The sequence below is a fragment of the Triturus cristatus genome, chromosome 4_1 (genome assembly GCF_964204655.1).
Source record: "Triturus cristatus chromosome 4_1, aTriCri1.1, whole genome shotgun sequence".
Lineage (NCBI taxonomy): Eukaryota > Metazoa > Chordata > Amphibia > Caudata > Salamandridae > Triturus > Triturus cristatus.
This window is the reverse complement of record NC_140585.1, coordinates 82,460,803-82,474,160: the sequence shown is the minus strand read 5'-3', so window position 1 is coordinate 82,474,160 and position 13,358 is coordinate 82,460,803. Positions and strand designations below refer to the sequence as shown.

At 50.1% G+C, this 13,358-nt stretch overlaps 1 protein-coding gene across 1 annotated transcript in view; it reads left to right on the top strand.

Moving 5' to 3' along the window:
* The window catches only part of ALDOB (aldolase, fructose-bisphosphate B), a 53,734-nt gene that overhangs the window by 26,755 nt on the left and 13,621 nt on the right, over positions 1-13,358 (top strand). Inside the window, exons 3-4 of the mRNA XM_085651684.1 lie at positions 2,483-2,694; positions 3,302-3,356. Coding sequence (XP_085507810.1) covers positions 2,483-2,694; positions 3,302-3,356 — 267 coding nt within the window. The remainder of the gene's footprint in view (positions 1-2,482; positions 2,695-3,301; positions 3,357-13,358) is intronic.

Here is a 13,358-nt window from a genome sequence, read left to right as displayed (position 1 = left end):
GGTCAGTCTTTGGGAGTAGATGGCAACTGTAGGTGAGGGTCAATCTTTGGGAGTAGATGGCACCTGTAGGTGAGGGTCAGTCTGTGGGAGTAGATGGCACCTTTAGGCGAGGGTCAGTCCGTGGGAGTAGATGGCACCTGTAGGTGAGTAGATGGCACCTGTAGGTGAGGATCCGTCTGTGGAAGTAGATGGCACCTGTAGGTGAGGGTCAGTCAGCGGGAGTAGATGGCACCTGTAGGTGAGGGTCAGTCTGGGAGTAGATGGCACCTGTAGGTGGGGGTCAGTCTCTGGGAGTAGATGGCACCTGTAGGTGAGGGTCAGTCTCTGGGGGTAGATGGCTCCTGTAGGTAAGGCTCAGTCTCTGGGAGTAGATGGCAACTGTAGGTGAGGGTCAGTCTCTTGGAGTAGATGGCACCTGTAGGTGAGGGTCAGTCTCTGGGAATAGATGGCACCTGTAGGTGAGGGTCAGTCGTTGGGAGTAGATGGCACCTGTAGGTGAGGATCAGTCTCTGGGAGCTGATGGCACCTGTAGGTGAGGGTCAGTCTTTGGGAGTAGATGGCTCCTGTAGGTGAGGGTCAGTGTGGGAGTTGGTGGCACCTGTAGGTGAGGGTTAGTCTGTGGGAGTAGATGGCTCCTGTAGGCGAGGGTCAGTCTGTGGGAGTAGATGGCACCTCTAGGTGAGGGTCAGTCTGTGGGAGTGGATGGCACCTGTAGGTGAGGGTCAGTCTGTGGGAGTAGATGGCTCCTGTAGGTGAGGGTCATTCTGTGGAAGTAGATGGCACCTGTAGGTGAGGGTCAGTCTCTGGGAGCTGATGGCACCTGTAGGTGAGGGTCAGTCTTTGGGAGTAGATGGCTCCTGTAGGTGAGGGTCAGTGTGGGAGTTGGTGGCACCTGTAGGTGAGGTTTAGTCTGTGGGAGTAGATGGCTCCTATAGGCGAGGGTCAGTCTGTGGGAGTAGATGGCACCTGTAGGTGAGGGTCAGTCTGTGGGAGTGGATGGCACCTGTAGGTGAGGGTCAGTCTGTGGGAGTAGATGGCTCCTGTAGGTGAGGGTCATTCTGTGGAAGTAGATGGCACCTGTAGGTGAGGGTCATTCTGTGGGAGTAAATGGCTCATGTAGGTGAGGGTAAGTCTCTGGGGATAGATAGCACCTGTAGGTGAGGGTCAGTCTTTGGGAGTAGATGGCACCTGTAGGTGAGGGTCAATCTCTGGAGGTAGATGGCACCTGTAGGTGAGGGTCAGTCTGTTGGAGTAGATGGCTCCTGTAGGTGAGGGTCAGTCTGTGGGGGTAGATGGCTCCTGTAGGCAAGGGTCAGTCTTTGTGAGTAGATGGCACCTGTAGGTGAGGGTCAGTCTGTGGGAGTAGATGGCACCTGTAGGTGAGGGCCAGTCTCTGGGGGTAGATGACTCCTGTAGGTGAGGGTCAGTCTGTGGGAGTCGATGGAACCTGCAAGAGAACAAACAGATGGAGCCTGTGCGTGAGAGGAACAGTCTGTGTGTGAAAAAATGGATTCTACGAGAAACTCGATCAGTCTGTGGGTGAATAGGCAGAGTTCAGGGGTAACGAGGCAGAGTGTGTAGAGTCTGAGGTGCGGGAAGTCAGTGGGTGGATAGGGCCTTTGAGTGTGTAGAGTCTGAGGTGCGGGAGGTCAGTGGGTGGATCGGGCCTTTGAGTGTGTAGAGTCTGAGGTGCGGGAGGTCAGTGGGTGGATAGGGCCTTTGAGTGTGTAGAGTCTGTCAGTGACCAGAGTCAGCCGATGGGTGGGTAGGATGTGCGAGTTAGTAGTCAGTGTCTGTCCGAGAGCAGAGCATGACTGAGCGGCTCTTTGGGCATGTCGATGCGGGTCTGCTGGATTAGACAAAGGTCTGTGGGTGAGTGGCAGTCTGGGTCAGCTGTTAGCAACCAATACCTGTGAGTGATCAGACCCGTCTGTACAGTAAGAGCAGACAAGGTCTGTGAGTGATCAGACCCGTCTGTACAGTAAGAGCGGACAAGGTCTGTGGGTGGGTAACCGAGGCTTGGTGAGTGGGTGGGAGGAGGACAGCCTCATGCATTGAACTGGGAAGGGTATGTGTGTGGTAGGTGCGTGCTCTCCATGGTGGTGTGAGAGTAGGTTGTCTCCTGAGGCATGTGTGAGGGGGGAATCCTGAAGTTATGGAGCATCGAGACAGATTTTCCTTCTTCATCAGGCTCGGTGGCCCTTTTTGGGCTGTGGATTCAGACACATACAGTGTGGGAGACAATAGAAGGGGTGATTATGGACTCTGATGATCAACCTCACCTTAGAGCGAGGGGCGCTCCTTCAGGGAACAGTTGTGTGCCGCTGGTGGGCCACTGCTTGATGGGTTGTGCTCACTTGTGAAAAGACTGGGGGACATGAATTCAGGTTCAGAGCGCATTCCCCTCTGGGGCTGGAGTCCACTGGCCGTGTAAGCATGATGCTTAGTACATACATGCAGTAATCTGCGGCCTGTCTTCTAGGCACCATGGGAAGCAGACTGAAGAAGATCAACGTGGAGAACACAGAGGAGAATCGGCGCTACTTCCGCGATCTTCTTTTCTCCGTTGACCCGTCCATCAGTCAAAGCATTGGAGGGGTCATCCTCTTCCACGAGACCATGTACCAGAAATCCAGCAACGGCAAGCTGTTTCCAGAAGTCATCAAAGAAAAGGGGATCGTTGTGGGCATTAAGGTATGCTTCCTTCAGTGACCCCTCTTTCAATCAACAAGAAGGAAAGTGGTTTCACCCACAAGTTCTTGCACACTGTTCCTCATGGACACTTCTGTAACTATCCACAGCAATTAGGACTCTTAACTCATGCACATACATCAACGCACCCTTATTTAATGGCTGACACCCTCCTTTTAATCACATTCACCACCTAACAAGCCAAATACCTGTCATGACTTGAATATGTTCATCCTCTTTTCATGACTCTGACACCCTCCTAAAATGGTTTATTGTCATTGACTTCGAAGGGAACTTCCCTTGTGAAATATCTGTCTTTCCCTCCAATCAGTTCACCCGAAGAGTCCTGTCTCCACCATTAAGTATTTGAACTCTTCATAGCTAAATCCCTGTTGGGCGAGAAGGGGAATTCTGGAGCTTGTCTCTGACAACAAGACATCTACCATGTACCGGTTGGGTGTCTTGAGCAGCCGGAGGTGTGAATGGAGGACTTTCTATTTTTTGGTAGATCTTCTGTTACTGCCCTTCGCTAAATCAGCCTCAAAGGTTTTACTAAGTAATGCGATTACTGAGGTGAGGTGGATGTTTAACCCCTTGTACCTCTTGACAGGTGGATAAAGGCACAGCAGCGTTGGCTGGGACGGATGGTGAGACCACTGTGCAAGGTAAGAATTCTCTTTCATCTGTTTTCCTCAAGGACACCTGTAGAACCAGAGCGTGATCATTTAACTCACAATTTTAGAACAGACATGTTCCCGTAACTTAAAATCTTAAAAGGTGAATCTTCCTAAATTAGGAACTTTAGGAATTTGGACTATTATTAGAAACTATTAGCTCTATAGTAGGAATTCTTAAACATTGACTATTACTTAAGTAAGAACTCTGACAGGTTAAATATTCCTGTGATAAAAACATCCAAAGGGGGATTTCAAGAATTTGCCTGAATGACCAATTCTCACATTTCCTGTAATAAGAGTTCTTTGGAGCAGAGTTTTACTGTAATAAAAGATGTTAGAAATATTTAAAACAGAATCTCTGACAAGTAGAAGAATTGTCCTCTGATGAGGGACTCTTACAAGTGGAGTTTTTCTGTTACGAGAGCTCTGACAGGTAGAAGGTTTCTATAAAAAGACTTCCCAGAATTCAACTAGTCTTTCAAGGGAAGCTTGAGAAAGTGGAAGATTATCATTAAATAGATCGCTCAGAAGTGGGGAAGCCCCTAGAAGATATGTTTCTTTATAGGAAGCTCTAAAAAGTAGAGTTGTCCCTTAAGGACAACTCTTGGAAGAAGGGTTTTACTATAATTAGACCTCATACGAGTAGACTATTTGTAAAATGAAAAGATCCTCATAAAACTGACCTCTCAGTAGCGAAATAGTCATTAAACATCTCTCAGAAGTGATATATACATAGAACAAATGCTCCTAGAAGTGCAATACCTCTCCGTCATAAGTAGAGTTTTTCTTTAGTAATTGATTGCTTATAGAACAGGGTCTCTTGCAAACAGAATTTTCCTATAATGAGGATCTCTTATGATAGATCTCCCAGAAGTGGACTATACATGGAGCAAATGCCCTTAAAAGCGCAATAGTTCTTCATCGTAAGTACAGTAGAGTTGCCCAGTAATAGGAGAGCAGGGAAGTAGGTTGTTCACGAAACAGGAGATTTTACAAATAAAACATTCCTATAAAAAGGATCTCTCAGAAGTGGATTTTTCCGTGAGAGCTCTTGAAGTGGAATATTCCTATAACTGAAGTTCTTAGAAGTGGAATATTAGCAGGAACAATGAAAGGGCTTGAGAGTGCAAATGTTTCTTTGCAGTTTTTAGTTCTCGCCTGAGCCAGCGCACATGCGCTGCTCTGTGAGACTTTTTGTAAGGGGGCTTCAAAATCTGACCACACGCTCATGCGTGTGGTTTGTTTTTGGTCAGAGGCTATTGGCCTTTGCGTGCGTCTTTCTAAGAAAGACAGCACCCAATTGGGCAAATGCGGGTGCATGTCCTTCCTTTGCTCCGCCCACGGCCTATTGCTTGTGGTTACCCGCACAGGCACCATCTGTTTAGATTTATCGTGCCCAGACGCGTGCGCGATAATTCAAAACAGTGTCTCGCATAGTAAACACAAAAGCTGTCACGGCATAAAAGTGTGATACGTTTGTATTAAGATAAAAAATGAAGTTTTCGATACAGACCGTGTGCTTCAAAAACTTCACGCTGCACATTGCACAGAGGTAGAAGCATGGTAAAGGAACATAAAGGCGTTGAGATGACTTCGGGGCACTTTTTATCCTCAAAATTGACCAGGCCCATTGAAGATACAGAGAACATTCAAGACACAATCGGTAAAAGTTGTCTAAAAATGTTTTGTTGTTGCTTTGAGGGCGAATATGTCATTTAAATGTATGAATATTTTCCACGGAAACCGATGTAAGTACTTTTAAAGCACATTTAAATAAATGTATGCATATTTTAATTTATTTTGCATGAATGCTTATGCTAGTTCCAGCAGAAGGCGAGAATTAGTCACTTGCTGCACCTGATGCCGACCGACTGTCCTCTGGTGAGGCACGTGACGCACAGGTTTAAACAGCGGGAGGCGGCATTTCATCCACTCACCAGCCACTTGACAGGGACACCGAGAGACATGCATCTTGCCCTTTGTCTGAGGTCGCTGCCTCGCTGGGGACTTCCCTTCAGCGCGAGGGGTATTGTGTTGTCGTGCATAAACATTTAAAAAAAAAAATAGATTCTCCAAATACCAACAAGAATGTTTTATTTCTCAGCGCGACAACTTTTAACCATGTAATACAAAAGCAGAAATGTACTCAGGATATTTTGTGAACGACACAGAGAGAGTTACATCGTTAATGAAATATCATTTACATCCCACTGTTATGGGTAGCCTGCAGCACTACGGTTCACTACTTCAATAGCAGGTTTTTCGATATAATCAAATGTTGCGTCACTTTACCTCGAATGTCCAACATGCAAATTCTCCTTACGTGTAACTCAGTGCACCGAGTCCCACCTCTCTGACTCCCTGCGTACAAGTTACATTTGTCAGCCCGAGGTCTTCTCTGTCCGAGTCCACCGGGTCTGTTGGATCTCAAGCGGGGGAGCCCACGGTGAATGCGCCGTGCAGCTTCTTTCAAATCCCAGCCCCTGCCAACATGTGCTCTTTTGTGTCTGATGCCAAACGAACCTTGGTGGGAGGTGGTCCTGTAACAAAGCTCCCCTTTGTGGGCGCTGTATATTTCATCAGGAAATGTGTACTTTACTCGGCAGAACTCCCCACAGAATGTGGAAACGGTTAGATGCCTATTGCGCCTTTCTTGATTGTCGTTTTTACCTGGTACAACGGAAACTGAAAGATTTAAGGAGATCACTATAAATTCGAAGGTTCATAACTGTTTCACACCTGTTTTAAGGCGAAGCATTGTTTTGTGATGACGCACAGAAGATGGCTTTGAAGCAGGCATTTTAAACTGCTATGAATGCCCCCTGCGGAAACATTAAATGCTGAAGGCAAAACAACTCTACCTCGCGCGTATTCGAAGGCTCACTGTGAAAAGCGGTATTGTAGTTACATCACAAAACAATGCTGCGTTCTTCTGGGGCATATTTTTTCCCAAAATATAGACATGCTTGCTGGATTCGCAAATACATGAGGCAAAACCAATGAAATTCTGCGATAGACTACTTTATGCTTGCAAGTTTCAACAATATAGTTTGTTTTTGAAAGAAGAGACCAATATTTGGGAATAAGAGTTAAAGGGCCTATGGAACTAATGTACTGTCCTTGGGTGCATGCCCATATAATAACTGTTTCCGGAGAGACGGCTCTGTTCTTCTGTTTGAACCCTTTACTTGACTTTCTTGTCCTTGAAACGTAGTTTTGCTGCTCGTTCAAATGTGAGATACCTCAGAATCAGTGTAAAATAATATAAGTTTTCGTCAAACACGCTAGAAAAATGGGATCCATATACCCTTGGATGTCACTGAAAACAGTCAAAGTTGGGAAAGAAAACCGGGCTAAATACGAAAATGAAATAGGACTCCATTAGCGAATCAGATAACCAAAAAACAGTGGCCACATTTCCAAATCGGGCGAGTTTTTAACTTATAACGACACACTGTATAGGTGTTCTGCAAGATATTGGACACTGCATGCATTTGTGCTTGTTGAAGGCAATATTTCTAGTAATACCAGGGAAATCAATTGTAAAAAAGGCCCCCTAACATCCCAAACAAGCATTGGCATAGCCAATAGGTCTCGCCTTTAGGACCTTATAAGTGTTTAGCCATGCAACAGTTAATGTTGTTGCACCAAGGATATTGTGCTGCATAACTAAATACTTATAAGGTCCCAAAGGCGAGACCTATTGGCTATGCCAATGCTTGTTAACATTTATCCCTTTTATCCAGTTTTTACAATATTCAGAGGTGTATAGGCTGCTATTTGTCTCCATTTGGTTACTTCTGAGCACTTTGGAGCTACACTCTGTGTGATTTGAAAGAAATGGGGTGTCCCAGTTCAGTTAGTGAACGGGGGATCTTAACCAGACATTCAGCACGCACTACCCCCGAGGAAGTGGAGTTTGGTGAAAATGAGCTGCGTTTTCAGGCCTTTCCTGAAACTGATGTAGTTTGATTCCATCCTGAGGCTTAGTTGTTACTGTGAGGCACTCCTCCTATGACAGATTTCTGAGACAGACCATATTCCTGAAACTCTTCCTAGAACAGGGGTGTTTAAGTGCTGACGTGAGCCCTTAAAGTGGAAGTGGCCATTGATTCTTGCTAGTGGTTGAACCATTGCTCCATATCTGACGTGTTCTCAGGCACAAATCTCAGATCTCACTGTATCTGGACAATGGTTACATCCTAGATTCAAGGTTACCCACCTATCTGAGATGGGTTGGTAGTGTAAGGTGCAGCTGTTCAGTCGGCGTGTTGCTACAGACCAGCACTAGTGCTATGGTCTGGGCTTCTCATACGTTTGTTGTGTAAAGGTGCTGGATTGGGGGCAGTGACTCCATGGCCAACTCTGGCCTTCATGAGCAATCAGGAATCATAAGTGCTTCTTCAGGACTCCTCTTTGACCCCCATCTTTTGGTTGGAGGGCTAGCACGTGTTTGAGTAGGACTGGGGAGCTTTTGCTACTATCATGGTGCAAGCAAGCACGGCCAAGTCTGGTCACTTTACTTCTTCATGAAATTAATGTCCGGTCAGTGTCGCGCTTACGCTACGAAGCCCAGAAACCTGCGTAGGATTCGATCTCTGTGATGGGTGGAGGCAGTGTGATAACAAACATACTGGGTTTCAGAGGCTGCATTCAAAACCAACGTGTTAAGAGAGCACAGGTGTAAAAACAACACAGAATGATTAACCCGGGAGGCGGCATAGGAAATCATTTACCTGCCAAGGACGCTGCCAAGAACTAACCCAGAGATCGATGCAGGTTTAATAATAACCATAGTGTAACCCGGGGCAGGAAGGGAAGAGAAATACCTGCGTCAATGTGACCCACTGGAATCATGAGGAGCGATGTTATGTGAATGGGCATTTCATATAGCGCAGCGACTAACCCCTGCAGGGGTCTCTCGCCGCTGAAGCAGAGTCCGTTCGGAGCGGCAAGTCAGAACAGCGAAGTTCTACGATGTTTTTAAAACTTGTGAAGTCAGTGCCTGAGGGAATGTATAAGGGTGGCCTATTCCAGTGGTAGAGGGGAAGGTAAGAAATGGATCTGCCGCCGTAGCTTGACGTATGGATACGGCAGGGACATAGCAGCAATTTGTTTTAAGATCTTAGGTTTCTGCCAGGACAGTAGCAGGCGAGTTTCTCCTGTAGGTATACCGGGCCTTTGGATTTATGGGTCAGGCAAAGACCTTTTCCTGATTGGAAGCTAAACTAAGGAGCCGACGACGCGCTTGGGGGCAGCTTGTTAACTAGGCCGACGGCAGTTTTCTGAACGACCTGCATTTCGGCAAGGAGGGATTCATTTCACAATAGTAATAAGGCATTTCCATAGTCCAAGTGACTAATTATTAATGCCGGAGTAAAAATTCTCAGTCTCAACGGAAGCCAGGGAAATACTCTCCTAAGACGGCGCATAGTTCCAAAACGGGTACCAGGAGTGGATATAACCTGATCCTTCATGGATAGGTTTTCTTCAAGAAGGACACCTAGATTTCTCGCTGTTCTACTAGGAGAGGGCACAGGGCCTAGCTCAGTCGGCCACCGTTCATCCGACCAGTTTAGCTGAGCTTTTCCAAACAGAAGGATTTCTGTTTTGACTCCATTTAACTGAAGACGGTTGAGGTTCATCCATGTAGCAATTTTCTTCGTGCAAATGATGAATCTGTGTTTGACATTTTCTATGTCCTTCCCAGAGGAGATGACCAGGTGTCATCTGCATAGGAAAGTATTTCAAAACCACAGAACGTAACTGTCTGGGCAAGGGGCGCCATGTAGATTAAAAAGAGGGGCTCAAGGAGGAGCTTTGGGAGACCCCTTTGCCCAGAGAAACTATCTTTGATTGAAAGGTGCCGAAAGAATCCATGTAGCTCATGGCATTAAGAAAATCTTTGAGGAGGAGGAGCCTAGCGCGCATCCAAGATGGTCGCGTGAGCACAGGGCTCCCCGGACCCTCTCTGCTCCTCGGAATTTATCCTGAGAATATCCTGACGTGGCTTATGGAATCTGGGAGATAAAGACCAGCTGAGCGTATATCTCTTTTCAAAACTCAAATCGGACCTGGGAATCCTGAGTTGTCGTCGTCGGAACTTTTGGGACCCACCCGACGGAGGTGACCGGGGTGAAGGTGACCCGAGGGACCGGGCTGCAATTGAACAACAGCGGCTTCAGCGCGGTGCCAGCTGCCGATCCACCACTTTCGGTTTCGGTTTTGCACTTCAGGAGACCGGCAGGGAGGTGCGCTCGGGGTGGAGAGGTGCTTCCTGGGCCTCTGCATGAGGTTTTCTTTCATCTGCCACTAGAGCGCCTATCGCCTCGGACCCCCTATACCGACATTTTGTGGTCTTCTTGCTGGTGCCTTACACCTCTTGATTGGAGGTCCCCTCGGGTGACCGTGTTCACATGGGGGGCAAAGGGGGTCCCGAGGGCCGCAAGACCAAGGCTTCCCTCCGCGGGGGGGCAGTCCAGAGCAATAACATGGACCGCTACACCCAGGGCAGGGGGCCCTCTGGCGCTGCTGGCCTCCCCTCGGATACTGCGGAAGGAGGCGCGACCGCCACTACGGAACTATCCTTGCAGGACATTATGGGCACCATTGATGGCATCAGGGAAACCATCGCGACGCAATATGAGGCCCTGGCCCGTAAGATTGACACTGTCGCGATCGATGTCACCCTGATCCGGGCCGACCTCTCCAAAACTAACGAGAAGGTCCAGGCTCTCGACGCACGGACCTCCACCCTCGGTGCGGAGGTGTCGGATCTGCGGGCCGCGCTTGGAGACATCAGGGTGGTCAACGACCATATGGCCCGGCGGCTTGAGGACTTCGAGGGACGGGCCCGACGCAACAACATCCGCGTCATAGGTGTACCGGAGTCCTCTGACGGCCGCCCGGTTGACCTCGTGGTCGAGGAACTTATCCTGAAACAGTTGTCCTCGGCTGGCCTAAGTAAGTTCTTTGCCGTGGAGCGGGCCCATCGAGTTCCGGGCGGTCGGCCACGGCCGGGGGCCCCCCCGAGGCCTATCGTGGCCAAACTGTTCTACTACAGGGACCGCGACGCTATTCTACAGGCCTCACGGACCCACGGCCCGGTTCGTCATGAGAACTCGACCATCAATTTTTACCCGGACTTCACGCAACTGGTCCAGAAACAACGGATGGGATTCCAAGGGGTGAAGCGTCGTCTCCGTGAGCTGGGCCTAAAGTATTCGATGCTCTACCCTGCAAAACTCCGAGTGGAACATGGGGATCGGACAGCCTTTTTTGACTCTCCTGTGGCTGCAAGTGACTGGCTGGACTCTCTGCCGGACGGAGGTGGCCGTCCCGGACCCTCTGCGGGCACCGCAGGTGATGGGTCCCCTTTAGAATGACTTTTGGTCCTTGATTTTGCCTTTTTGCACTGTACAGTCGGGTCTTATTTCATTTGCATATTGTGTTTTACCAGGACCAGTGAGGGGGGCGGGCGGGGACGGGTCCCTTACCTCCTCTGGGTTCTTTTCGTAGAATGGGGTTAGTGGGGCGACAGGCACACTGCAAGTTGGGGGGGTTTTTTGGCCCGCAGGGGTGCAGGGTGGGGGGAGTTGGTCCTGGGGTGGGGTTGGGGGGGAGGTGGGTTTGTTTTGCTGTGTGTTTTTGTTTACAGGGCGAGGTACTGATTTTTGTCCACATTTGGGAACTGTGCTGCAGGCTGGGGGACCCTTGATCTATTGGGGGGGATGGGGGGGGACGGGTTGAGGCTTATGTCATGGAACGTCAATGGGTTGGGGGACCGTATCAAGCGGGGTGTAGTACTGCAATATTTGCGTCGTTTGACTCCTGATGTGGTGTTTCTCCAGGAGACGCATCTGGTTGGCAATGTTTGTCATGCAATGAACAGGGGGGGATACCGCCTCGTGGCCCATTCTGGTTTCACAACTGGTTCCAGGGGGGTGGGCATTCTGCTGCGAACCTCACTTCCGGTGGAGATCACTAAGATAGTCTCGGATGACAGAGGGCGCTATGTGTGTTTGATTGGGAGGTGGGAGGGGCAGCCCCTTGCCCTGGTTTCAGTTTACGTCCCCCCGGGCCTCCAGAACTCCACCTTCACTGACTTGGGTCGAATGCTGCTTGACCTTCCGGACAGCCTCCTGCTCATGGGCGGGGACTTTAATTCTGTGGTTTCGGGTGAACTGGATCGTCACCCACCAAGGACCCTCCCCGCTGCCCAGGCATGGCTGGGTGGGATGCTGGAGACCTTCGGCTTGGTGGATAGTTGGAGATTAATGCATCCGACCCAATGTCAATTCACCTTTCACTCGGGGGCGCATGGGAGTCTCTCTAGGTTAGACTACTTCCTTATGCCCGCGGCGCAGACTGGTCGGATTCGAGAGGTCAGGCACCTGGCGCGGGGTATCTCCGACCATTCTCCGCTGTGGCTTGTTTTTGACACCGGGCCGCGGTCTGCAGGGCGGATCGCTCCCATTAACCCATGGTACCTGCGAGACCCTACGACTCGTGACAGCCTGGTTAAGGCTATGGACCAATACTTCCTGGATAACGAGGGGTCGGTGTCTTCTGCAATGTCCCTGTGGGAAGCCTTTAAAACCGTGATCCGCGGACACGCCCTTTCCCAGATAGTGGTGGCTAAGAGGGTCAAGAGTGAGGCAGTGGTGAGGCTGGAGACTGACATCTTGGGGCTGGAGTCGGCCTTGGAGGCGAATGTTACTCCGGACGGGCTCCATGCCCTCAGCCTGAAACAGTTTGAATATAGGTCCCTGGTCACTGACGCGGCCAAAACTATGTATAGGGAGCAGCAGGGTCGACTGTACGATGCCGGGGACAAGGCGGGAAAGTTGATCGCGTGGCTGGACAGGAAGGAGAGAGTGAATCGTGTGGTCCCGGAGGTGCGTGCTGCGGATGGTGTGTGTGTGACGGAGCCTGACGAGATTGTGGAATGTTTTGCCGACCACCTCCGGGCTGTGTACTCCCCAGTGACTGACAGGGATGAGGACGACTCTCGCCTTCTACTGAGGGATATCGCCTTGCCCTGCCTGTCCGTTGAGGACCGTGAGCGGCTGGACGCCCCCTTGTCGGTGGATGAAATAGCGACTGCGATCCGCTCCCTTCGCTCGGGCAAGGCTATGGGTCCCAACGGTCTGCCCATTGAGCTATATAAATTGCGCCCTGACAAGCTTGCGCCCTTCCTCAGTCGCATGTTCCGTGAGTCTCTGGCGGCGGGTTCCCTCCCGGCCGATCAGCGTTTGGCCACGATAGTCGTTATCCCCAAGGAGGACAAGCCGCGAGATCGCTGTACTTCTTACCGGCCTATTTCACTGCTAAATGCGGAGCCTAAGATCCTGGCGAAAGTCCTTGCCAATCGTCTGTTGAGCGTCGTGTGCGATCTGATTCATCCGGACCAATGCGGATTCATCCCGCATCGTAACACAGCTCTTAACTTGCGGCGTCTTCATGGCGCCCTTGCCAGGGCGGAGCTCCTCTCCGAACCGGCCGTGCTGGTTTCTTTGGATGCCACGATGGCTTTTGACACCATCGAGTGGCCATTCCTCTGGGCTGTCTTGGCTAAATTTGGCTTTGGGGAAGGATTTATTGGCTGGGTGAAGCTTCTGTACACGGGACCCATGGCTCAGGTGGTGGTGAACGGGCGGGTCTCTCGGCCCTTTGCCCTCGGCAGGGGCACGAGGCAGGGATGCCCGTTGTCCCCTTTGCTCTTCGCTCTCGCCCTGGAGCCACTCGCGGCTTGGCTCCGCTGGGAGCCCTCGCTTCGAGGGATCCGGTGGGCCCCGGGCTTTGAAGATCGGGTTTCGCTGTATGCGGACGATATTCTCCTATATCTCACCTCACCGCGGCAGTCGCTCAACGTCCTCTTTGACGTTCTGACTTCCTTTGGGAATAATTCGGGTCTCACGATTAATTGGTCTAAATCCTGCGTCTATCCGATCTCCGGTGGTCCTCCACTCCTACCGCCTCGGCTTCCGA